The 24,376-nt window shown below is 23.9% G+C and overlaps 4 protein-coding genes and 1 long non-coding RNA gene across 6 annotated transcripts; 1 reads left to right on the top strand and 4 right to left on the bottom strand.

The window, feature by feature from the left end:
* Positions 1-21: 21 nt before the first annotated feature.
* Positions 22-803, bottom strand: LOC122508041. Its single transcript, XR_006302187.1, has 2 exons — positions 230-803; positions 22-154 (listed from the first exon to the last, which is right to left on the bottom strand). It is a non-coding gene; the product is annotated as an uncharacterized LOC122508041 (long non-coding RNA).
* A 708-nt stretch (positions 804-1,511) lies between these two features.
* LOC122508030 (zinc finger protein 624) lies at positions 1,512-6,703 on the bottom strand. The gene is made up of 5 exons (XM_043621100.1): positions 5,365-6,703; positions 5,177-5,259; positions 3,315-3,630; positions 2,957-3,060; positions 1,512-2,517 (listed from the first exon to the last, which is right to left on the bottom strand). The coding sequence occupies exons 1-5, from the start codon at positions 6,701-6,703 to the stop codon at positions 1,867-1,869; spliced, it is 2,493 nt and encodes an 830-aa protein (XP_043477035.1). The 3' UTR covers positions 1,512-1,866.
* A 14-nt stretch (positions 6,704-6,717) lies between these two features.
* On the bottom strand, positions 6,718-10,526 carry LOC122508039. Of its 2 annotated transcripts, XM_043621113.1 has the most exons (5): positions 10,191-10,526; positions 7,598-7,669; positions 7,420-7,516; positions 7,080-7,271; positions 6,718-6,823 (listed from the first exon to the last, which is right to left on the bottom strand). In XM_043621113.1, exons 1-5 carry the CDS (start codon positions 10,524-10,526, stop codon positions 6,789-6,791), a joined length of 732 nt encoding a protein of 243 aa, XP_043477048.1. In that variant the 3' UTR covers positions 6,718-6,788. The 2 variants fall into 2 exon arrangements, with proteins under 2 accessions (XP_043477048.1, XP_043477047.1); XM_043621112.1 differs by lacking the exon at positions 6,718-6,823 and having other exon boundaries at positions 6,834-7,271.
* Positions 10,527-10,738: 212 nt separating this feature from the next.
* LOC122508040 lies at positions 10,739-14,784 on the bottom strand. The gene is given in 3 exon segments (XM_043621114.1): positions 10,739-11,591; positions 14,124-14,291; positions 14,448-14,784. Coding segments are annotated over 3 exon segments (1,119 nt in total). The 5' UTR covers positions 14,557-14,784; the 3' UTR covers positions 10,739-10,749.
* Positions 14,785-15,186: 402 nt separating this feature from the next.
* LOC122508031 (WD and tetratricopeptide repeats protein 1) lies at positions 15,187-24,350 on the top strand. Its single transcript, XM_043621101.1, has 15 exons — positions 15,187-15,334; positions 15,414-15,557; positions 15,663-15,778; positions 15,923-16,053; positions 18,540-18,651; positions 18,733-19,119; positions 19,276-19,405; positions 21,165-21,347; positions 21,453-21,574; positions 21,707-21,834; positions 21,930-22,010; positions 22,119-22,261; positions 22,360-22,498; positions 22,597-22,789; positions 24,054-24,350. Exons 3-15 carry the CDS (start codon positions 15,704-15,706, stop codon positions 24,249-24,251), a joined length of 2,022 nt encoding a protein of 673 aa, XP_043477036.1. The 5' UTR covers positions 15,187-15,334; positions 15,414-15,557; positions 15,663-15,703; the 3' UTR covers positions 24,252-24,350.
* Positions 24,351-24,376: the final 26 nt, after the last annotated feature.

The raw sequence follows: 24,376 nt of genomic DNA, 5'->3' as shown, positions 1-24,376 counted from the left end.
GAGTTTGTAAATAATTTAACATTCAATTTTTAACTTTCGTTTATTTCGACAAATACAATTTTTAATGTCACTCAAATTTTACAAAATCAAAATAAACTTGATGAAGATCAAGAGAAAATGCTAACTTTTCTCCGAAAATTGTATAATATCAACTCTGCGGAATAATTTTCAAAAATATTAATTTTTCAAAGAAGGTTTAAATAAAAATGTAATCTTATATTTAACTTACTTTAAAAAGTTCTTATTTCAATGTTATCCAAGACAAGTTCTGAATTTCTTAGAACACACAGTACTGCAGCATTCATCTTTTGAACCTTGTGGATTACACCATTTTCCTTCTCTTTTGCAAGCAGCATTTATCGTCGTCAAAAAGAGACTCAAAATCAAGCAGAATAACAAAAAGTATAGAGTTTTAAATGAATACATTTTAATTTTTTATAATTTATATGATTTTATATAATTTATAATATTTATATTTTAATTCCCGTGAGACTTGGAGAAGTTTTAGATAAAAATTAGCAAACAGTTGGGTTTGCTTACAGTATTTATATTCCCTCGTTAAGAAAACAAATATATAATTTTTTATTTTCTTATCTACCGCCATGGAAAATAATTACATATTTCAAAAGAAAATTTATTTTTTTAAAACAAAAAATTATTTTCTAGTTATTGACATAAATTATTTGCGATAACAAAACGAATTTGTTCTTTTGAAACAAATTCACCGGCATAAATAATTATTTACGTGACAAATAATTGATCAAACACATGTATTATATATTTTATTGCAATTTATTAATTTATAATCAATTTTATTATTATGGCAATTAATATGAATTAAATTATAATCAACTTTATTATTATGTCAATTAATATAATTTAATATAAATTAATTTATAAATAATTAATCGGAAAATACATTTTTAAATAAAAAATACTTTTTTTCCGTTTGTCGTAAAATTTTCTTCTTTCAAATCTGTGAGAAAAATTTATCGAAACTATAGTTTAAAGTTTTTTTTAATTTATAAAATGTTTATTTGTAGCAATTTTTATATTATTTCCAAAAAAAAATGTTAATTATATTTACTTGAATTTATCCATAATTAATTAATCGTTGCAGAGATATGAAGTGACTGTTTCGTGATCATGTCGAATTACTTCTTTTATACAACTTGCGTTAACTGTCGTCATTAATAGATTTACAATAAAACAGAAAAATATAATGTAAAAATGTTTAAAATACATTTTTGCAAAAATTCGTTTTCAAAATTTTTAACTATAGTAGTTTCAGTAGTCAACATTGTTGCTGAGTATTTATACTTTTTTCATAAATATTAACGACCATAGTTTAAATTGCTTTCAAAAATTTATGTATTTTCCATTAAAGTACTAATTACATAAATAAATGTACAAAAAAAAGTTTGTAAAAGAGAACAAAAGAATTTTTTTTAACTTCTTATTTATCGTTAAGGAAAATTGTTTATTTAAAAGAAAAATTCCAAAGAGGGTAAATGAGTTTTTCTTTTTGAATAATTTCCAAACGATATTGATAGAAAATTTTAATTTCAATTATAATATAAATTAAATGTTTTGTACTGTATTTTGCAATTGGATAAGGATTAAAATTAGATTTATTTTCAAAATGAACGTTATTTACTGTTATTACTTGACATTTAGAATAAATTTCTGTCCAAAAAAATTGGAATACTTAGTCAAGATAAAGAATAATAGAGATAAGAATAATTTATTTGAAAATATTTGTCAGTGACTAGAATTACTTTCGAAAATTGAAAATTACTTAATTATAGAAAAAGTATATTTTTCTTTATATTATTTTTATAAAAATTTACTATAATTTACTATTAATTATTCTTGACTAATTCCGTAGATCAATTCACTTAACGATGCATCGTCTATTGTTCGTAATGAATTGGCAATATTATTTTCAAATCTTTCGCGAATATTTTCCCGACTTATTCCCATTATTTCCAGTTTATTATGATTATCATTGTAATTTTCGATAATTTCACTTTCCTTTTGAATTGGACTCGAAAGTCTCAAGTGCTCCATTTCTGTAGACGGTGTTGGCGCATCTTTTTCACTGGGCAACAACATCATGGAAAAAATATCTTGTGGAACTTCCAATTGTAATTTTTCCCTATCAACATGTTGTTCCTTCAGTGAATTTGACGAATTTACGTTATTTCTCTCTTGAATCCAAAGGTTTTCTTCTTTTTTGGAATTTTCTTTGTTTATCGATTCCGTTGGTATTTCTTTTTCTTTGGCATTGTTTAAATCGGATTGTCGTGTTAGAATTGGTTCGCCTTCTTCATTCATTAATAGAATAAATTTATTCCGTTCGCTGCATTTTGCCTCAATTCGTTGTGTCTCCTCTTCAAGCAATTCGTTATTTTTCTCCTTTGGCTCGGAAATTTGCAGCAATCGTTGAAATAGAATTTCGGAATTTTGGGATAAATTCTCCGCTGGTATTTGACACTTGTGAGTCCTTTGGCTTACCTGTGCAAAAAAAAAAGAAATTAGATAATTTTCTTTTTTGTATTTATTTTGTATTTACTTCTTTTTTGTTTACTTTTATTTTTGTATCTATTCACAAGATTGCTACAAAAATTTAATTTAATTTTCCCCTAACTTTTCCCTGATTTCCAGACTTTTTTCTGACTGATTTTGACTTTGTGACTTTTTTGTCAAAAATAGAAAAAATTGAATGTTTTGTTTTAGAAATCGTGGTAATTTCCTAGTTTATGAGGCAAACAAAAAAGACACAAAAATTCAGAATTTTCGTATAAATTCTAAAAATTTAATTTTTTCCAGTACTTTTAATAAAAATACCTGACTTTTCCCTGATTTCTCAGACCAATTCTAATTTCCCTGACTTTTCCCTGACCTATGGCAAAGAATTCAGAATAAATAAATAAATAAAGGGAATAAAATTTACTTTATATCTGAAGCATTTTCCACAACTTGTGCATTTGTAGGGCATCACACCAGTGTGAATTCGTCGGTGTACCAAATAGGAGACTCGTTGTCGAAAACATTTTCCTAAAAAAATTCAGTAACTTGAAATATAATCGAACTTTGATAATTTTGCATTTGGAATACAGAAAACTGTTTTTTTTTAACATTTCAAAAATAAACTCACCTTCTACTCTTCTATTCTTTCAAGTGCCAAAACATGCAAACAAAATCACTGATTGTGATTATTATCACAATTTTTTGTTAGTAAAACTGCAGAACAAAAATTGTTATTCAAACAATAAAGAAAACTTTCGATAAATTGTCCTTTTCGAACTAACCACAAGTTTCACAGGCAAACGGTTTTTCCCCCGTGTGTATTCTTTCATGATTATGAAGAGTTGAGAGTTCCTTAAATGATCTTCCGCAAGTATTGCAAGTGTGTGGTTTATCATCTTTATGATACAGTCTGTGCTTGTGATATGATTGTTGAAATGTGAATGTTTTATCACAAATATTACATTTATATGGCATTTCGCCTGAATGAAGTCTTTTGTGTTTTTTCAAAAAATACTTTGTAGTAAACATTTTACTGCAAATATCACATTCCCATTGTTTGCCGTCGTGTGTCTTTAAATGCTGCGTCACATGTTGTTCCTAAAAAAGAGAATTTTCTTCCTTTAATAATAATTCAATTCCATTCAATATACAGACTTCGCACTCGATAATTAATTTTAAAAAAGTAGCAAAAAGTAGCTTTCAAACTAAAAAAAAGTAGTAAAAAAGTAGCTATCGAAAAATTAAACTTGACGATCAAAAAAACTCATTTTAGGTACTTCACAAAACTGAGAAAAAATTCATTCTATTAAAATTATTCAGAATAATTGAATGTTTGTGTGGCATTTTATTACATTTTTTGGAAATAATTGAATTTCTAAAAAGCATTTTATTATTTATGAAAATAATTAATTCTCTGAAATTAAATTTAAAATTTATGAAAAAATAATTGAATTACTACGAAGAGTTTAATGCCAAATTTTAAAACATTTGATTTTTATTCGAAAAAATGTATGCAGATTTTATTTTAAATAATTGAATTCCTGGGAAATTTTTATTTTTTTGGTAAATAATTGAATGTTTGTGTAGAATATTAACAAAATTTTTGTTTAATAATTGAATTTTTTGAGACATTTTATTAAACTAGTAGAACATTAAAAATCACTAAATTAAGAAAAACTTTTAAAAATAATTGAAATTTTGATATGAATTCAATTAAAATTTTTGACAATAATTGAATTCTTGCGAACGATTTTATTAGAATTTTTTAAAATAATTGAATTTTCAAGAAGAAATTTATTACTTAATTAAAAATAATTGAATTCTTGCGATAAATATTGTTATTTATGAAAATAATTGAATTTTTCAAAGAATTTTATTAAAATGCTTCAAAATAATTGAATTTTTGGGAATAATTTCGTTATTTATCGACACAATTGAATTCTTTCGAAGAATTATTTATGTAAATAATAGAATTCTTTATGGAAATAATTGAATTCTTGAGAAGAATTTTAATAAAATCTAAAAGAATAATTTGATTTTTTCAAAAAAAATTAATTAAAATTGTATTTAAAATAATAATTGATTTCTTTCGAACAATTTTATTAAAATATTTTAAAATAATTGATTTCCTGTGAAAAATTCTAATATTTTTGCAAATAATTGAATTCTTCCAATGAATTTATCAAAAAACATTGTTTTAATTTAATTGATCAAGAATAACTACATTTTTTAAAAAATTGTATTAAAAATAATTGAAATCCTGCGATGAATTTTATTATTTATGAAAATAATTGAATTCTTGTTTAGAATTTTATCAAAAAATTTTTTTTTAAAAATTGAATTTGTATAAAAATTTTGTTAGAAATTTTGTTATAATTGATTTTTTCGAAATTTTTTTGAAATTAATTGAATTCCTGTGGAAATATTATTATTTTATGAAAATAATTGAATTTTGGATGAATTTTATCATTTTTTCTTTAAATAATTGAATTCTTTTGCGAAATTTTATAAAAATACTAAATATTGAAAATGAATTTCGAATATTTTTTGAAAATAATTGAATCGTTTTAAAGAATTTGATTAAAAAAAGTTGTAAATAGTAGGTTTTACTAGATGAGTGCGAAGGCTGAATATAAAATTGTACCTTTTTGAAATTTTTTCCACAAATTGGACAATTGTAGCCATTTTCGTTGTTTGGTGATAATTCCGGATCGATTGTCAAACAACCTGTAATTAAAAAAAAAAAAGATTGTAATTAACATTCATATTAATTTACAATTTAAAGACTTGGGAACTTAAAACTTTAACTTAAGTATTTTCGGAGAAAATTACCTGAATTATAATTAGTGTGTGCGACTCGCATGTGAACCATGAGACTGCCTCTCATTTTAAATACTTTTGTACACAAATGGCAAGGATAATTTTTCAATAAGTCTTCGGGCCTGACGTTCATATCTTTCTCCGCGATCATATGAACTAATTGCTTGTGAAGAATGAGAATTTTCCTGTCATCACATCGATAACCGCAAATATTGCATCGTTCCATTTTCTCATTCGATGCCAATAATCGAAAGGCTTTCAAATAAGGTAAAATTGGATCCTGCGATTTTTCCTTCCCCTCATTTTCCACTTCCTCCGTTTTTCCTTTCTCACAATCTCGCGCATTATTTTCATTATTCGAATTTTTTTCACTTTCATTTACTTCGATCGGAATTTCCTCTATTTCATTCAAATTTCCAGTTGCTGTCGTTGTGCCTGAATTATTTTCAATCCACGAATTGTTGATTGTTCCCACTTGTAGATTTAGTGATTTTTCGTTTGAATCATTCCCCAGTGTATTCGAATTTTCCTGAAGATTGTTCGGAAGAAAATTGGAATTTTGTTGTAAATTTGTACCACCGAAAGTGTTTGTTGGAGCCAAATTCGATTTATTCTGTGACGAAGTCAAATTTTTCGGTAAAATCGAATTAGTTTGGAGTAAACTAACACTGGATTCAAATAAATTTGTATCTTGAGTCAAAACTGAGTTTTCAACTAAATTACTTTGAATCTTGTTTTCTTGAATTAAATTCCCACTTGGAATTAAATTCCCATTGTCTGGATTTAAATTCGAATTTCTAACTAAACTCTGTCTACTTTGCACCAGGGAATTAATTTCATGCGACTCGGAATTGACAATTTGTTTTTCAATTCTTTTTTGTGGTGGATTTTTCGAAAATCCACAACTCGTGGGATAAATTTGATCAGTGGTCATATTTTGAAGAAAAATCACTTGTTTTGGTTCATTATTTTGATCATCGTGAGAAATATGCGAATTAATTATCATTTCATTGTCCTTTAAAATAAACGATTCTTGCTTTTGTCGATCGAATGTTGTCTTCTCAGTGAGTTCGGGTAAATTTTGTGCTTTTAAAATATTCCACGTTTGCACTGGTATCGCTTGAATATTATGTAAAATTTGAACATTACTTTGATTCACATTCAAATTATTCGTATTTATTGTATGACCAAATAGGTGAATTGTCAATTTATCGATTCCCAATAAAACTTCATTGCAAACTGGACAGGCGAGGGGACGTGTTGCGACACTAACAAGGCCAGTTCGTAGAGCATCCAAAGTGAGAAATCCAGGTTGAGAGCATAAAGGACATGCTAAAAGTCGCGCGCACATTTTCCAGAGAAAAAAATATTTAATTCACTAAACTTGTTTACATAACTCTCAATTTTTCTCTCTATTCGTCACTTTTTTCCTTTTTTTAGACGATATTCTCAAAAATGCCGAAGAAAATAACTGAAACATGAAAAAATGGATTTTATAAAGAATTTTTTGTTTGAACAATTAAATTTTTGAACGATTCACTTGAATTTTGTAACTCTTCCTCTTTGGATTGCAAAAGCACACTCGCTGCATGTCAAAGTCTCTGCCAACTGATGAACGATTTAAATTATAATTAAAAAGGCCCTTGATCTTGGAGGTTATAACTTAATCATCTTGACAATAAATTTTTTAATTAGGAAATTTTTTTTCCAATTGAAAATCACTTCACCTTTTTTTTCAAAAGAAAGAAAAATCCATTTACTGTTGTTATTTGGAAAAAATTCAGAAATTAATTTCTTTTTCACTTTTTTTGTTGACACACAATCTAAATATAGGTTCAAACTCTCGGCAGGCATTAATCTTGGATCACGAGGTTCTTTCCCGAGACGGGAATTTTGGTCTAAATTTAATTCAGAGCGGGCTGTTTGAAAAGAATCGAGAATTTAGAAAAAGACAAATTTTATTGCATGCAGATGATAATGAATATTATATAAGTGACGTTTGTTTTTTTTTTTTTTGAGCTTAACTTGAAAAAAATTTGCTTTTCAGCGGATTTTTAAAATTGATACCAAAACACTTGTATGGATTGCCATTCTTGCAGCAAAATTCCCTCGATAAATTTGTGTTGTTCCACTCGTCATTGCAGTTTTTAATGAATAAATGAGCCTGAAAATAGTTTCTCTTGTTAATTTTTTTGTTGAAATATTAATGGTGAATAATATTTTTCATTTTTAGTTTAAAACATACTCGTTCTTTAAAACAGTCCCGTCCTAGGGAACCGCACAAAATCTCCCCACCATTCGAAATGTACTTTAAAGCCTGTAAACAAATTTTTTCTACTTAAACAATTGTTAATTCAATTGAGAATTGTTTCGATAATTCGAATACTTTGGGAAAAAAATGCAAGAGAAGAGCAGAAAGAACAAAAAAAAATTTGATTTCAATATAGTTTACAGGGCTCGAACCAGTGAAAGTATTTAAAAAATATGAACTTTACGGACCTAAAAAGAAAAATTACAGACTAATTACAAATTACAATTTTATATTATAACAATATTGTTACTTTAACTTCTTCAAAATTATTTTCATCATTTCAATTCAATTATTATTTTCTACAATTTAAAAAAAAATTGTTCTTTAAATCAATTGTTTTTAATAATTTTTGAAAAAATTCTTCTTAACAGGATTCCTACAGAAATCCGAATTTAAAATTTCATACCTTTTCCATGATTTCCAGGTCAAATTTTTACGAAATTCCAGTGGAATTTTAAATCTAATTTCATTATTTTTGGGCTCTTTAAAAACACTTTACTTTTAATAGTCTCCACCCTTTGGTAAAAAATCTAAAATTATCAAAAATTCGAAAAAATTCAAAAAACCGAATTTCTTAAAATTCAACATTTTTTCCTCTCTTTTATGGGATTTAGCTTTATTATTTTTGTGCTCTTGGAAAATACTTTACTTATTAAATAGTCTCGACTCTTTGGTAAAAAGTCTAAAATTATCGAAAATTATCAAAAATTCAAAAAACCAAATTTCTTAAAATTCAACATTTTTTCTCTCTTTTATGGAATTTAGCTTCATTATTTTTGGGCTCTTGGAAAATACTCTACTTAATTAATAGTTACCATTCTTTGGTAAAAATCTAAAATTATCTAAAATTATCAAAAATTCAAAAATCCGAATTTCTTAAAATTCAACATTCTTTCCTCTCTTTTATGGGATTTAGCTTCATTATTTTTGTGCTCTTGGAAAATACTTTACTTATTAAATAGTCTCGACTCTTTGGTAAAAAATCTAAAATTATCGAAAATTATCAAAAATTCAAAAAACCAAATTTCTTAAAATTCAACATTTTTTCTCTCTTTTATGGAATTTAGCTTCATTATTTTTGGGCTCTTGGAAAATACTCTACTTAATTAATAGTTACCATTCTTTGGTAAAAATCTAAAATTATCTAAAATTATCAAAAATTCAAAAATTTGATTTTCTTAAAATTCAACATTTTTTCTTCTCTTTTATGGGATTAAGCTTCATTATTTTTGTGCTTTTGGAAAATACTTTACTTATTAAATAGTCTCGACTCTTTGGTAAAAAATCTAAAATTATCGAAAATTATCAAAAATTAAAAAATCCGAATTTCTTTAAATTCAACATTTTTTCCTCTCTTTTGTATTTATTATATTTTTTTAAAATAACTAAAAAATGTTTTAAATACAATTTAAAGTTGTATTAAAAATAATTTAAATCTGCAATGAGTTTTATTACTTATGAAAATAATTGAATTCTTGCAAGGAATTTAAATAAAATTTTTTTAAAAAATATTTTAATTCCAAAGAAGAATTATATTAACATTTCCAAAAATAATTGAATTCTTGCGATGAATTTTATTCAAGTTTTTTTAAGAAATTGACTTTTTTCGAAAATTTTTATGAAAATTGTGTTTTAAGAAATTCAATTTCTATGAAAATTTTATTAATTATTAAAACAATTGAATGTTTGCAAAGAATTTTGTAAAAATATGTTTTTAATATAATTTAAAATTATATTAAAAATAGTAGAATTAATTTTATAAAAATCATTTTAAATAATTGAATTCCTAAAAAGAATTTTATTATTTACTTGCGATGAATTTTATAAAAAAATTTTTAAATAATTTACATTTTTCGCAAATTTTTATGAAAATTGTGTTTTAAATAATTGAATTCCTGTAAAAATGTCATTTTTTATGAAAATAATTGAATGATTGCAAAGAAATTTATAAAAAATTTGTAAATAATAAAATTCCTGTGAAATTATTTTATTATTTATGAAAATAATGAAACGTTTGCGTAGAATTTTAATAAAATTTCGTTTAAATAATTTAATTCTTTTGAAAAATTTTATTAAATTAGTAGATGTTGAAACATCATTGAATTGTGGAAAATTTTTGAAAATAATTGAAATTTTGCCAAGAATTTTATTAAAATTTTTGAAAATAATTGAATTTCGAAGAAGAATTTTATTATTTATAAAGAGAATTGAAATTTTTACGAGAATTAAAAAAAAAATTTTTGAATATAATTGAATTTCAGCGAAGAATTTTATTACTTTTGAAAATAATTGAATTTCTGGAATAATTTCTAATTTCTCTAAAATTCTCTAAATTTTATCGTATAATTTACGAACTTTTCGTCTTTTCTTAATCAAATTACGGACTTTACGGACATTTAATAAAAAAAACTGACTTTTACGGATTTCAAGTAAATTTACGGACCATTATGGGATATATGGACTTAGTTCGAGCCCTGAAATTAATAATTTCAAATAAAAATATTTTATTAAATCTGAAAATACTTACAGTCTTTAGACAACTCTTCAGACAAATTCGGTTTCCAATTGAGTTGCAAGGTCCGGAAATTGACTGTTTTTGAGATAAAATTGCCTCCCCCTTTGGCTGTCCTCCGCTTCCTTTTTTTAACTGTCCGTCCATGAATATTCCACAAAAACATCCGGATGATTCTTTTGCAATTTCACTCGTCGAATTTTCTTTTTTTAATTGCAAAGCACTCGTACAATTGATGACAAGAATCACTAACCATATTAAGGACTGCATCTTTTTTCGAATTCCTCTCTCAAAATGAAACAATTTTTCTTCGTAAAGTAAAATATTGTGCATTAAAGAAATTATTATCATAAATTGCTGAAGAATGCAAAATTATTTCCCTTACGTTCTACTTTGACACATCTTGCATAATGTATAAACATACTAAAGAAAGATCATCACTTTCTTATACATATTATCGAAATATATCATTTTTTTGTTTAGTCTCAATAAATACTTTCTTACATTTGTTTTTATTTTATACAAAAATTTTGTTTATTTTCCCTCGAATTAAATTTAAAAATTCGAAGTCAAGTTAATTCGAACTTTGGATTTTTTGAGTTATGTCTTCGTTTTTTATGAGCTTGGCCTCGCCTTCTAATACGACACGATTTGTATTTGCTATGCATTTGTATTTGCATTTTATGATTTTTCTCACTGCGACAATTTCGACAGAAAGTTCAACTGTGTCACCAACGTAACATGGCTTTGGGAACCTCAACACTTGCTCGACAACTAGAGTACCAGGTCCTGGTAATTTTGTGCCGAGAATTCCGGACAATAATCCATTTAAAAATGCACCGTGCGCAATGTTCTTCTCTGAATTCACGTGAATTGGATTATAATCATTTGTTAATTGAGCAAAAGCAAGAACATCCTCTTTGGTGATGACTCGAAGAATTGAAACTCGACTTCCTGGTTTTAGGTTCGTTTGAACGAGATTTGTTTGACTTGATTCCACCTCTGGAATTGTACAATATTTCTTAACTGAAGTAAATAAAGTGCGAAATGTCTTTGCCTTCATTGTGGAAATTATTTGCTTTTCCCTATTGAATGCTAATTTATTCATTGATGTTTTGTTTATATTTGTTTAATATTTCTATTAAGTATTTCGAATTCTCTCCACTTCCTTTGGGTCACAATAATCCGTGAGGAAAACAGTCGATAAATTTCGTAAACGTGCGTTCTTCACTTTAGAAAAACTAATCATACAGTTAATTATTTCTTTGGTGACAATTTCCTCCTTTGACTCGGGAGTTATTAGAAAAATGAGAGTTGTAATTGCGGACAAAACTGTTTCTTCGTCAGATGATGATAAAAGAGGGGAGACTAACGATATTCCCTGATTTCGCAGAATGTACTCTCTATTCAAGGGATCTGAAAATATTTCATTTGTATTTGATTTTCTGAAGAAAATAATTACAGGATTGCCACAAAAAATTTAATTTTCTTTTTCTTTGATTTCCAGACTTTATTCTGACTGATTCACTAATTTACTAATTAATTATTCTTGTTTATTAATTTTAAAAATTTTACTAAAATTCTTCGCAAGAATTAAATTATTTTCATAAATAATAACATCCTTCGTAAGAATTTAATTATTTTTATGAATAGTAAAATTTTTTGCTAAAATTCAATTATTTTGAAACAAAATTTTAATAAAATTTTACGAACGAATACAATTACTTTGTAAAATTTTTATAAATCCTTCGAAACAATTGAAATTTTATTTATAAATAGTAAAATTCTTTGCAAAAATTCAATTATTTTTAATACAATAATTTTAATGACATTTCATGAAAGAATTAAATTTTAAAAAAATTTTTAATAACATTTTTCGAAAAAATTCAATTATTTTCTAAACTTTTAATAATCCTTCGAAACAATTCAATTATTTTTTTTAAATAGTAAAATCTTTGCAAAAATTCAATTATTTTCTTAATTCTTTATCAAATTTTTCAAACGAATTCAATTATTTTCTAAAATTTTAATAAATTCTTTAAAAAAATTCAACTATTTTCTAAACTTTTAATAAATCCTTCGAAACAATTCAAATATATTTATAAATAGTAAAATTTAATTATTTTTAAAGAAATTTGACGAAAGAATCAAATTTTTTTTTAATTCGTTAAAAAAATTTTTCAAAAGAATTCAATTATTTTCTAAAATTTTACTATAATTCAATAATTAAATGTTCAATTTCAATTATTAACAAACGCGATTATTTTAAAAACTTGAAAGAAATTGTTCATAAAATTAAATTATTTTCAATTTTACGTGAAATTTCAATTATTCGGAAATTCTTCAATTAAATATTCATTAGAAAAAAAAACTTGAAATAATTTTAAAAAATTTCGATTAAGCATTTTGAAAAAAATTAGTTCCATAGAATTTTTAATTAAAAATATGAAAAATTAAAATTTTCAAAGATTTTAATTTGAAACTTTTACAAAATTCAATTATTTCTAAAAAATGCAATTATTAGTATCTTCTCCAAAATTTAATTATTATCGAAAACTTTAACTGAAATTAATTTTTAAATCAATTTTTATTAGAAAATTCTACCAGAATTCAATTATTTAAATACAAAAAATAGATATTTTATTTAATAATTGAATGTTTCTGAAAATTGAATTCTTATACATAATTTGAATAACAAATTTTTAAATGATTGAAATCTCTCGACGAATTTTAATAACATTTTAAAGAATAATTACATTTTTCGAGGAATTCGTTTAAAATTCTATTAAAAATAATAAAAATTCTGCAAATGAATTGTGTTATTTATGAAAATAATTGAATTCTTTTGGGAAATTTTATTAAAATAATAGATTCACAAATTTTATTGAATAAAGAAAAATTTTTAAAAATAATTGAAATTTTGCAATGAATTTTTATTAAAATTTTTTTAAATAATTCAATTTTATTACTTTTGAAAATAATTGAATTCTTGTGATGAATATTGTTATTTATGAAAATAATTGACTTCCTCCGAATTATTTTATTATTAATGAAAATAATTGAATTACTGTGATAAATTTAATGCCAAATTTTAAAACAATTGATTTTTTCCAAAAAATTTATGCAATTTCTATTTTAAATAATTGAATTCCTGTGAAATTTTCCTTTTTTTTTTGAAAATAATTGAATGTACGTGTAGAATATTATCAAAATTTTTGTTTAATAATTAAATTTTTTTAAGACATTTTAAAATAGTACTAGAATATTGAAAATCATTGAATTAAGAAAAATTTTTGAAAATAATTGAATTTCCAAGAAACTTATTGCATTAAAAAATAATTGAATTCTTGTGATGAATATTGTTATTTATGAAAATAATTGAATTTTGCAAAGAATTATATTAAAATGCCTTAAAATAATTGATTTTTGTCGAAGAATTTTGCTATTCATTTATAAAGATAATTGAAATGTTGATGACAATTTTTTTTTTAGATTTTTTGAAAATAATTGAATTTCTCCAAAGAATTTTATTCATTTTTAAAATAATTGAATTTTACAATGGATTTTATTGAAATTCCTGAATATAATTGAATTTCAGCGAAAAATTTTGCTATTTATAAAGATAATTGAAACGTTAACAGAATTGGAAATAAAAATTTACCAAAAAAAAAAATTCATTAAATGATTTGTAAGTAATAACTTTATGTCAGTTCATCAATAGAATTAAGTTATTTAAAATAAATTATTGTCAGTAAAAGAAAAATTTTAAGGTTTTTTTTATAATTCGTGGTAATTCCATAGTTTATGAGGCAAACAGACACAGAAATTCAGAATTTTCTTATAAATTCTAAACATTTAATTTTTTCCATTAATTTTAATAAAAATCCCTGACTTTTCCCTGACCTGTGGCAACCTTGAATTAATCTCAGTAATAACTCGCAAACTTACCAGAGCATAAATTGCAAATACCACCAATAGCAAATCGTACGAGATTTTTGTTATTTTCAGAGAGAACTTCTAGAAACAAGTCTGCTATTCGTATTGTTCTTAAATAATCATAATTAACTGGATCGTAGGCAAAATTAGCGAGATTTGCCAAAACTTGTTCCTTTGCGTCTATAAATAAAAAATAAAAATACAAACAATTATAAAATATTTCACGAATATAAGGTTATGTTTTTCAATTTCCGCAGCGTTCCATTTTATATATATATACATTTTATGCAAGGGGATAACTTTTATCTAAAACATGCAATCAATACAATGAATTACCTCGAGATTTGGTGTTACGGTATTCTTCAATTAAGAGTTTTAAAAATGAGAAACGTCCGACTCCACTTTTACCGGTGCGTTGAATCAGCTGTTCCTTTCTTGAAAACATTGAACAATATATCTAAAATATCAATTTTGGCAAAATTACATGTTTATGTTTTCTTTAAAAAGATAAATCTGTGAGATTCATGTTTATTTATGTATTTATGTATGCGGAATGAAAAAGATAAAATGCACTACGCAGGTCACGAAGGTGGAGAAATGCGTCAGAATTCTCTGAGGATTGTTGTCAACTTTTGCGTGTTTGTGTAAAATTTGAGGTTATGTTTATTATTATTGTCCCTCTAACGGTGATCTGAATAACTAAATTGTTTTATTAATTATATTACAAACCTTACAAAACAAAAGTAGGTATACAAAAAAACTACAAAACGACAGTAGAAAATAAGCAAAATTTCCTCTCATTTATTTTATTGTTTAAAATATTTTCTTTATAAAGAAGTTGATTTATTTAAATAAAGTCAGAATTGTCGAGTAATCGAGTTCGAATAAAGTCTTGAATAATTTATATTTATTGACGGAATATACTTCTTTTGTTAATTGTAAACTTAATTTCGAATTGAGAGAAAGAAGAAGTTATAGAAGAAGAAATAAAAAGAAGTATATAAACAGAAAAAAATGAAAAAATTACCAAAATAATAAAAATAGTTTAGCCCCTTAATTTCAAATTTATGGTTCGCCCCTGATAGCAATAGCAGTGCATTGAAAATAAACCTCATCAGTGAATAACAATTTTCATTTTCTAATTTAATTTCGTAAACTTGAAAATAACATTAACTAGATTAATCGATGATAAAAGAATCTTTTCATAAATACGAATAGCAAAAGTAAGCAAAAGTCATTGCTGGACCTGCTCTAATTGTCGAGATATTTCACGAATTTATTTCCTTTTTTTTTTTTGTATAGTCTAGCATAATAAAATCGGATGAAGAATATGTTTGAAGAAAATATTAATTTGATATTAGAAATGACATAAAAAGCATTTTTCAATATAAAGACTACATGTTTCGAACTAAAGGATTAATTCATGTAACTTTTATACTCTATAAGGTTAGTTCTATTCAAGTTTTGTCAGAGTTTATAATTTATTCAACAATAATTTACCAGTATTTATACTCATTCACGTATAACATTTTGTCGATTATTTACTTTCAGAAAAAGAATATACATTTACAACTGCCCAAACGTTTGATAAAATGGATTTAATACCAAATATTGGTAATAAAAAGAAACACAGAGTCATTGATTTACTTCGTCGTCGAGAAATACAAGTAAGATTTTCAAATTAAAATTATTTAAATTCTATTTTCAAATTGTTATTAATTTAAAGGTTATTATGATTATTGTCAATTACACTATTAGAAGTTAAGCGAAATAACTATTTTTTGTAATATGCATATTTTTTTGTAAATTAGGAAACGGATGCAAGTTTTGTATCACAAAAATTACACGTAACCAATAATTTTATATCACGTTTGGGTTTGGAAGCAGAATTAAAAGGTCACGATGGATGCGTCAATTGTTTAGAATGGAACGAAACTGGACAGTTAGTATAAATTGTTTTTTCAATCCTCTTTATTTACCATAAAAAAATTAAGCTTTAAGAGTTGGCAGGCATCACAAGTTGGTCCCCTTTTGTTCCCCTAATTTCAACAGAGTTGCCACAGATCAGGGAAATCAGGGAAAAGTCAGGGATTTTTATTAAAAGTACTGGAAAAAATTAAATTTTTAGAATTCATAAGAATATTCTAAATTTTTGGTGTCTTTTTTGTTTTTCTCATAAAGTATGAAACTAACATGAATTTTAATAGAAAACCTTCAAAATTATTTTTTATTCATGACCAGAATGAATTTTTTAATATTATTTAATTATTTCAAAAGTTTTAAGGCAATTATCTTGATAAATAACAAAATTCTCCAAAAAAATTCAATTATTTTTAGGAATTTAAAGAAAATTCTTTGCTAAATTCAATTATTTTTAAAAATAACAATATTCATCACAAGAATTCAATTATTTTCAAAAGTCATATAATTCTTCAAAGAAATTCAATTATTTTCAAAAATTTTAATAAAATTCCTTGAAAAATTTCAATTATTTTCAAAAGTTTTTCGCATTTCAATGATTTTCAATATTTCCTATTTTCATGAAATTTACCAAAAAATTTAATTATTGAAAAAATGTTTGATACAATTCTATGAAATCATTCAACCATTTATTAAAATAATAAACTTTCATTTAGGAATTTAATTATTTTCATCGCAGAATTTCAAATTTTTTTCATACAACTTTAAATAAATTCCTCGATAAATGCAATTATTCTTAAAAATTTGATTAAAACTTGACGAAAAATTTCAATTTTAAGAAACATCCAATTATTCAATAAAATAATAGAATTCGTTACAATAATTCAATTATTTTCATAAATAACTTTTAATTCGTCGCAAAAAATCAATTGTTTTCAAACATTTTTAAGTAATTCTGCAAAAGAATTCAATTATCTTGATAAACAACAAAATTCTCCCCCATAAAATCGATTATTTTAAGGAATTTTAATAAAATTCATTTCCAAAATAAAATTATTCTCATAAATTATGATTTAAATTCTTCTCAGGAATTCAGGTATTTTTAAAAATTTTAATAAAATTCTTCAATAAGTTTTCAATTTATTATTTTCGAAAATTGTTATAAAGTTCTTTAATTCAATCAATTTCAGTAAATTTTAATTAAATTCCTTGAAAGAAATTAATTATTTTAAAAAGTTGTTAATAATATTCTTCGTATAAATATTTTTAAAAAATTTAATAAAATTCTTCGTAAGAATTTAATGATTTTTGAAAAATTTATTAAATTTCGTTGCAATAATTCCATTATTTTCATAAATAATCAAACTCACCGCAGTGTTTCAATTATTTTTAGTACAATTTTAATCAAATATCTCGAAAAATATAATTATTTTTAAAAATTTTATCAAAATTCGTCGAAAGAATTTAATTATTTACAAAATTTGTTGATAAGATTCTTTATGAGAATCCAATATTAAGAAACATTCAATTATTCAATATAAATTATTTATTTTTGTATTTAAATAATTAAATTCTCGTAGAATTTTATAATAGAAATTGATTTAAAAATTAATTTTAGTTAAAATTTTACATAGTAATTGAATATTAAAAGCATTATAGCGTGAATTTTTAGAAATAATTGAATTTTGAAAAAGTTTTAAATTGAAATCTTTGTAAATCTAAATTTTTCATATTTTTAACTAACGATTCTGTAGAATTGATTTTTTCAAAAAGTTTAATTCAAATTATACGAAAATTATTTAATTGAAAAATTTCCGAATAATCGATGAAATTTCGTAAAATTGAATTTTAAACAAATACATTTGAAAATTCTCCGATTTTTTAAAAAAATTATTGTAAATAATTGATTTAAAGAAGAATTTTAGTTAAAAATTCTAGAAAATAATAATTAAATTGAAATGATGAAAATAATTTTGAAGAAGTTACAGTAAAAATATTTTTTATATATAGTAAAAAATAATGATCTTATCACTCGGTCATCTTTAATTATTATAAATTGTTGAATTTAAAAAAGATTTGAATTTGAATGTTTTGAAAATCTTAATTCCTATGGAAAAATAATAATGATTAAATATTTTTTAAAAAAAAGTTATTGCTGTTTTCGAATAATTTTACAGTTTAAGAAATTCGTAAATAAATGTAATAGAACATTTTTTTGAGTATCTAATCATTTTTAGACTTAATCGCAGAATATTCTTTTGGCAAAAAGTCAAAATTTTGTCTTGAAATCAAGAAAAAGTCAGGGAAAAACAAAATTCAATTTTTGTGGCAACTCTGATTAAAAACGATTCGAATAAACAAATTTTTATCCCCATTTTGAGGAAAAAAATTTTCCTTTTCATCTTTTTTGATGAAAAAAGGTACTGTGATGCATGAGTTGGGGAAAAAGGTAAATATCGAAAAATTGTAAACGAACTGTATTTAATTTTTATATTTATTATTTTCTAGGATTTTAGCATCGGCATCGGATGATATGCACATAATCCTATGGGATCCATTTCGTTACGAAAAGAAATTGACACTAAACACAGGACATAATGGAAACATTTTTTCCGTCAAGGTATTTTTGCGAAATAAATTGAAAGGAATAATTTAAAGAAATGAATTTTTGAGAGAAATTCTTATGTTTATTATGTTGCAGTTTATGCCAAAGTCAAACGACTCGGTTCTTGTGTCAGGTGCAGGCGATAGTAAAATACGTGTTCACGATATTACACTATCGGATACAATTTTAGCGTGTAATTGTCATACGGGCCGAGTGAAACGTATCGCGACTGCACCAAATATTCCCTATCTTTTTTGGAGTGCCGGCGAAGATGGAATTATCATGCAATTCGATATGCGAGCACCACACACATGTAAATCGCACGACGAGAAAAATGTTCTCGTCAATCTCGTGAATCATATGGATTGTCACATAGAAGCCAAATGCATTGATGTGAATAATAGAAGACCGGAATTAATCGCAGTTGGTGCGAATGATCCATTTATCAGAATGTACGATCGAAGGATGATTAAACTCGCGGTCGTAAGTTACTAATTCAATAATTTATTAAACTAAGATTTGACTTTTTTTCAATTTCAAATAATATAATTGAAACCAGAAAATATAATTGAAACCAAAAAATATAATTGAAATCAAAAAATATAATTGAAAAAATAATTTAATATTGTCAATAAATAGAGACCGATAATTGAGTTGCCACAATCTCCGTTCGATTGGATTAATCCACAACGTAGGCGTGATCAGTTCGGAGATGAAGGTGTTGATCTCACGACCGTGCCTGTTGGATGTGTACAATATTTTATCGCAGGTTATTATAATTTCCTTTTGTCTCTATATCTACTAAAACTCACTATTTACTACTTTTTTACGTTATGCTACTATTTGGGTACTTTTTTTTAGATTTCAGACACTAAAAGCTACTATTTCTGTTATTTATGACAATTTTCACTACTTTAATTATTTTTTCCACAAGAATTCAATTATTTAAAATAAAATTTCCATAATATTTACCATAATTTCGAAAAAATTAATTATTTAAAACAATGTTTACAAAATTCTTATGCAGAATTCAATTATTTTTAAACATTTTAATAACATTTTTCGCAATAATTCAATTATTCAATTATTTTCATAAATAATAAAATTCATCGCAGGATTTCAATTATTTTTAATAAAATTTTACAGTAATTGCACAAAAAATGTAATTATTCTTAAAAATTTAATTTCAATTCGACGAAAAAATCAATTATTTAAAAAAATGTTTCATCAAAATTCTTTGGAAGAATTGAATTATTTACAAAGAATATTAAAATTTTTCACAGGAATTCTCTTATTTTCAAATATTTTAATAAAATTGTTCAAAAGAAATCAATTATTTTAACTACAATTTTAATTGAATTTTTTTGAAATAATTCAATTACCTACTCTTTTATAGATTTTAATAAAATTTTCCCAAGTATTCAATTATTTTTTAAAGTAATAAAAATAATTCAAATATTAATTAAAAATTTTTATAATATTCTACACAAACATTCAATTATTTTCCAAAGAAATAAAAATTTCACAGGAATTCAATTATTTAAAATAGAATTTGCATAAATTTTTTTGAAAAAATCAATTGTTTTAAAATTTGTCATTTAATTTTTCGCACTAATTCAATTGTTTTCATAAATTTTAAAATTCTTTTCATTAAACTTCTTTGAAATAATTGAATTTTTTAAAAGAATTTATTTCAATATTCTTGAAAATAGTGGAGTTTTTTTAAAATAATTTCTACTGAAAATTTTGAAAGTTATTGAATTTCATAATAAATTCACTTATTTTCAATAATTGTAATAAAATTCTTTGAAAAAATTCAATTTATAAATAATAAAAATCTTCGTCAAAAAATTCAATTATTTATATAAATAATAAAATTCTTATCAGGATTTCACTTATTTTCAATAAAATTTTAATTGATTTCTTCGAAAATTTAAATTATTTTTCAAAATCTTGTAAAAATTCTCCGATGAAATTCAATTATTTTCTTTTTCAATTTTTTTAATTGAAAATAATTTTTTAATTATATCAATTTGTCACAGGATTTCAATTATTTAAAAAACTTTTTATTAAAATTCAATTCAAGAATTTAATTATTTTCATAAATAATGAAATTTTTGCTAGAATTCAATTATTGTCAAAAAATTTGCATAAAATTAGTCAAAAGAAATAAATTATTGGAAAAGTTTAATAAAATTCTTTGCAAGAGTTTAATTATTTTTATAAATATTAAAATTCTTTCATGAATATAATAAAATTCGTTGCAGGAATTGAATTTATTAGCAGAATAAGAAAAAAGTAAATATTTTTGATGAAAATTATGTAAAATATTGAATGGAATTTTTGTCAGTTTTGTGAAGTGTCTAAAACGAGTTTTTTTGGTCATCAAGTTTAATTTTTCGATAGCTACTTTTTTACTACTTTTTTTCTGTCTTTAAGCTACTTTTTGCTACTTTTTAAAAAAATTAATTATCGAGTGCAAACTCTGTTTATATTTCACTATTAATTTTTCATTATTATTGTTTCAGGTCATTTAAAATCGCCTCAAAGAGTTAATGTTCGAAGTTTTTCCACGACATATTTAACATTCAGTAATGATGGAAACGAACTTTTGGTAAATATGGGTGGTGAGCAGATTTATCTCTTTGATATTAACGAACGCAGAAAAGCCAGAAGTTTCATGACACAACTGAGAAGAAATTATTGTTCTGGTAAATATAGATTTTTGAAATTCGATAATTTTGAAATAAATAAATAAGACTGTTCGAAGGAAGGTAATTAATTTATTAAAGTAACAAAACTGTTCTTCTTTTCAGAATCGAATGAGCGAGATGTGGATCATTTTTCTTCGGATTCGAATGACTCCAGCGATGATCAGGACTACAGTTTAATAAATGTCTCTAATTTACCAGCCGAAATTGATAAACTAAAGAAACAAGTAAGATTATTGACATTTTTTTTCACTTTTCTAACGTCCATCTGGAAATTTAGTGTTAATGTAAAAAAAGTGATTGATTGTTTTCATTCTTTTGAGAACGAGTTTTTAATTAATATCGAATTTTTCTTCCAGGGAAATGAAAATTTCAATTTGGAGAAATATACTTTAGCAATTAATTTATATAATGTGGCAATTAGTTTATGTCCTAAAGCTTCAGAGCTCTATAATAATAGAGCAGCTGCTTATATGAAAAGGAATTGGTAAGTTAAAATAATTAAGTTAAATTAATTTTAGAAAGAATTGAATTTAAAAGAAAATTTTTCATACATTTGAATTTCGTTTTTTTAAATTCTAGGGGCGGTGATAAATACGCAGCATTACGGGATTGTCAAATGACTTTACGCTTAGATTCCGAAAATGTGAAAGCAAACTTCAGGTAAAAAAAATAACTTTTCAAGTTTTTTGTTTGTAATTGTTTTCAAAAATTTGTTTTTAAGTAAAAAATTTGTAAGTTTTTAAGTGAAAAGAAAAATTTTTTTTACAGATTAGCTCGTTGCTTGAACGATTTACATAAACCTTCAGACGCTTCTCTAGTGATTGAGAAATTTTTGAAAAAATTCCCTGAATATTGTCATCATCAATCGCTGAAAGCGTTGAAAAAGGATATTAAGGAAGCCTTAATTTCCCGTATGTTTCAAAATAATCGTACATTAAAAATATAAATATATAATAATGATAATAATAATAATATAACTAAATTTATTAATTAATGAAAATTTGTTTAGACCAAGAATTTATGCCACCACTTCCTGACATATCGCCTTCGGAAAATCACTGGAGACATGACGCTAAAGATTATAAGCAACGATTTTGCGGACATTGTAATACCACAACCGATATAAAAGAAGTGAATTTCTTTGGAAAGTAAGTTCTCTATATTAGCTTAATTTGAATTTTTTTTACAATTATAAATTATAAATTAATAATGCAATGAATTTTAATTTAACAATTAAAAACAAAAGCAATGGACAATATATTGTGGCTGGATCGGACGATGGATCATTTTTCGTTTGGGATCGAGTCACGACAAATATTGTCCGTATTCTTCGAGGAGATGAGCGAATTGTAAATTGTCTTCAACCACATCCCTCCGTTTGTTTATTGGCAACCAGTGGCATTGATCCTGATATTAGATTGTGGAGTCCCTTACCCGAGGTAATATTAATTTTTCTAAAAGAATTTAAGTAATTAATTTTCAATTACAGGGTTGCCACGCTTTTGCTCTTTTCAAATCTTTTGTTTACAATTTAATTTTACGAAATTTCGATTATTCTGACATTCTTCAATTAAATATATTAAAAACTAAAAACTTCAAATAATTAAAAAAAAATCCATTAAACTTATTAAGAAAAATTAATTCTATACAATTCTTAATTAAAAATATGAAAAGTTCAAATTTTCAAAGATTTTAATTTGAAATTCATTTTTAAATCAATATTTGTTAGAAAATTCTACGTGAATTCAATTATTTAACTACAAAAATGAATATTTTATTAAACAATTAAATGTTTATTAAAATTGAATTTTCATAAAGAATTTTATCAACAAATTTTTAAATAATTGAATTCTTTTGACAAATTTTAATAAAATTTTTAAGAATAATTGCATTTTTTGAGAAATTTGATGATAATTGTATTAAAAATAATTGAAATTCTGCCAAGAATTTTATTAAAAGTTTTGAAAATAATTAAATTTCGGAGGAAAATTTTATTATTTACAAAGATAATGGAAATTTTGACGAGAATTTTTGTAAATTTTTAAACTTAATTGAATTTCTGCAAAGAATTTTATTAAAATTATTTTGAAAAAAAAATTGAATTGTTGCGCAAAGAATTGCATTTAAATCTTTGAAAATAATTTTATTCTTTAAATAAATTTAATTAAAAATTCATTGAAAATAATACTTAAATTCTAATAAATAAATTGTAGCAAAGGTTGTTAAAATAATTAAATTTCTTTGATAAATTTTAATAAAATTTTTAAGAATAATAACTTTTTTCGAAGAATTCCATTAAAATTGTATTAAAAATAATTGAAATTCAGCATTGAGTTTTATTATTTATATGAAAATAATTGAATCCCTATAAAAAATGTTATTATTTATAAAAATCATCAATTTATAATTGCTTCAAAATTCAATTTGTTTTAGTGTTTTTAACTAAAATTCTTTTATAAATCCATTATTTTTAATAAAACTAGTTCCAAGGTTTTTTCAAAGTTTATAAAATTCCCTGACAATTCCAGGTTTTTTAGGTTTTCAGATTGCGTAGCAATCCTGAATTATGATTATTTTTAAATTTAAAAATCTAAATTGATCGTTTTTTGATTTAAAAATCTGAAATGATTGTATTTTGATTAAAAAATCTGAAATTATTGCGTTTTGATTTAAAAATTTGAAATGATTGTGTTTTTTTTGCAGGATGGTAAGAAGAATGATCGTGAAATTCTAAATTTGGATGATGCCGCTTCTGCAAATCAAGTGCGAATGAACAGTGATCCTTTAGATTTAGTTTTAAGGAATATGGGCTATCGGTTTCTTGGACAAAATTCCGAGGAAAGCGGCGAAGAACAACGGGATGTGCATTTTGCGCGAACTCTAGATTGTAGACCAAGTTAGACTTTGTTTCATCGTGTACATTAAGAATTTTCAGAAAAAAAAATTCATAAAAAAAACTGTAAGTTTATTGAATTTTAATTATATTTATTTCTTTATTAATCTTTATTTTAACTTATTTTTCTTCT

Source organism: Leptopilina heterotoma, unplaced genomic scaffold, assembly GCF_015476425.1.
Source record: "Leptopilina heterotoma isolate Lh14 unplaced genomic scaffold, ASM1547642v1 Lhet_52, whole genome shotgun sequence".
NCBI lineage: Eukaryota > Metazoa > Arthropoda > Insecta > Hymenoptera > Figitidae > Leptopilina > Leptopilina heterotoma.
Note: the sequence above shows the minus strand (reverse complement) of the source record. Positions and strands in the feature narration are given on the sequence as shown.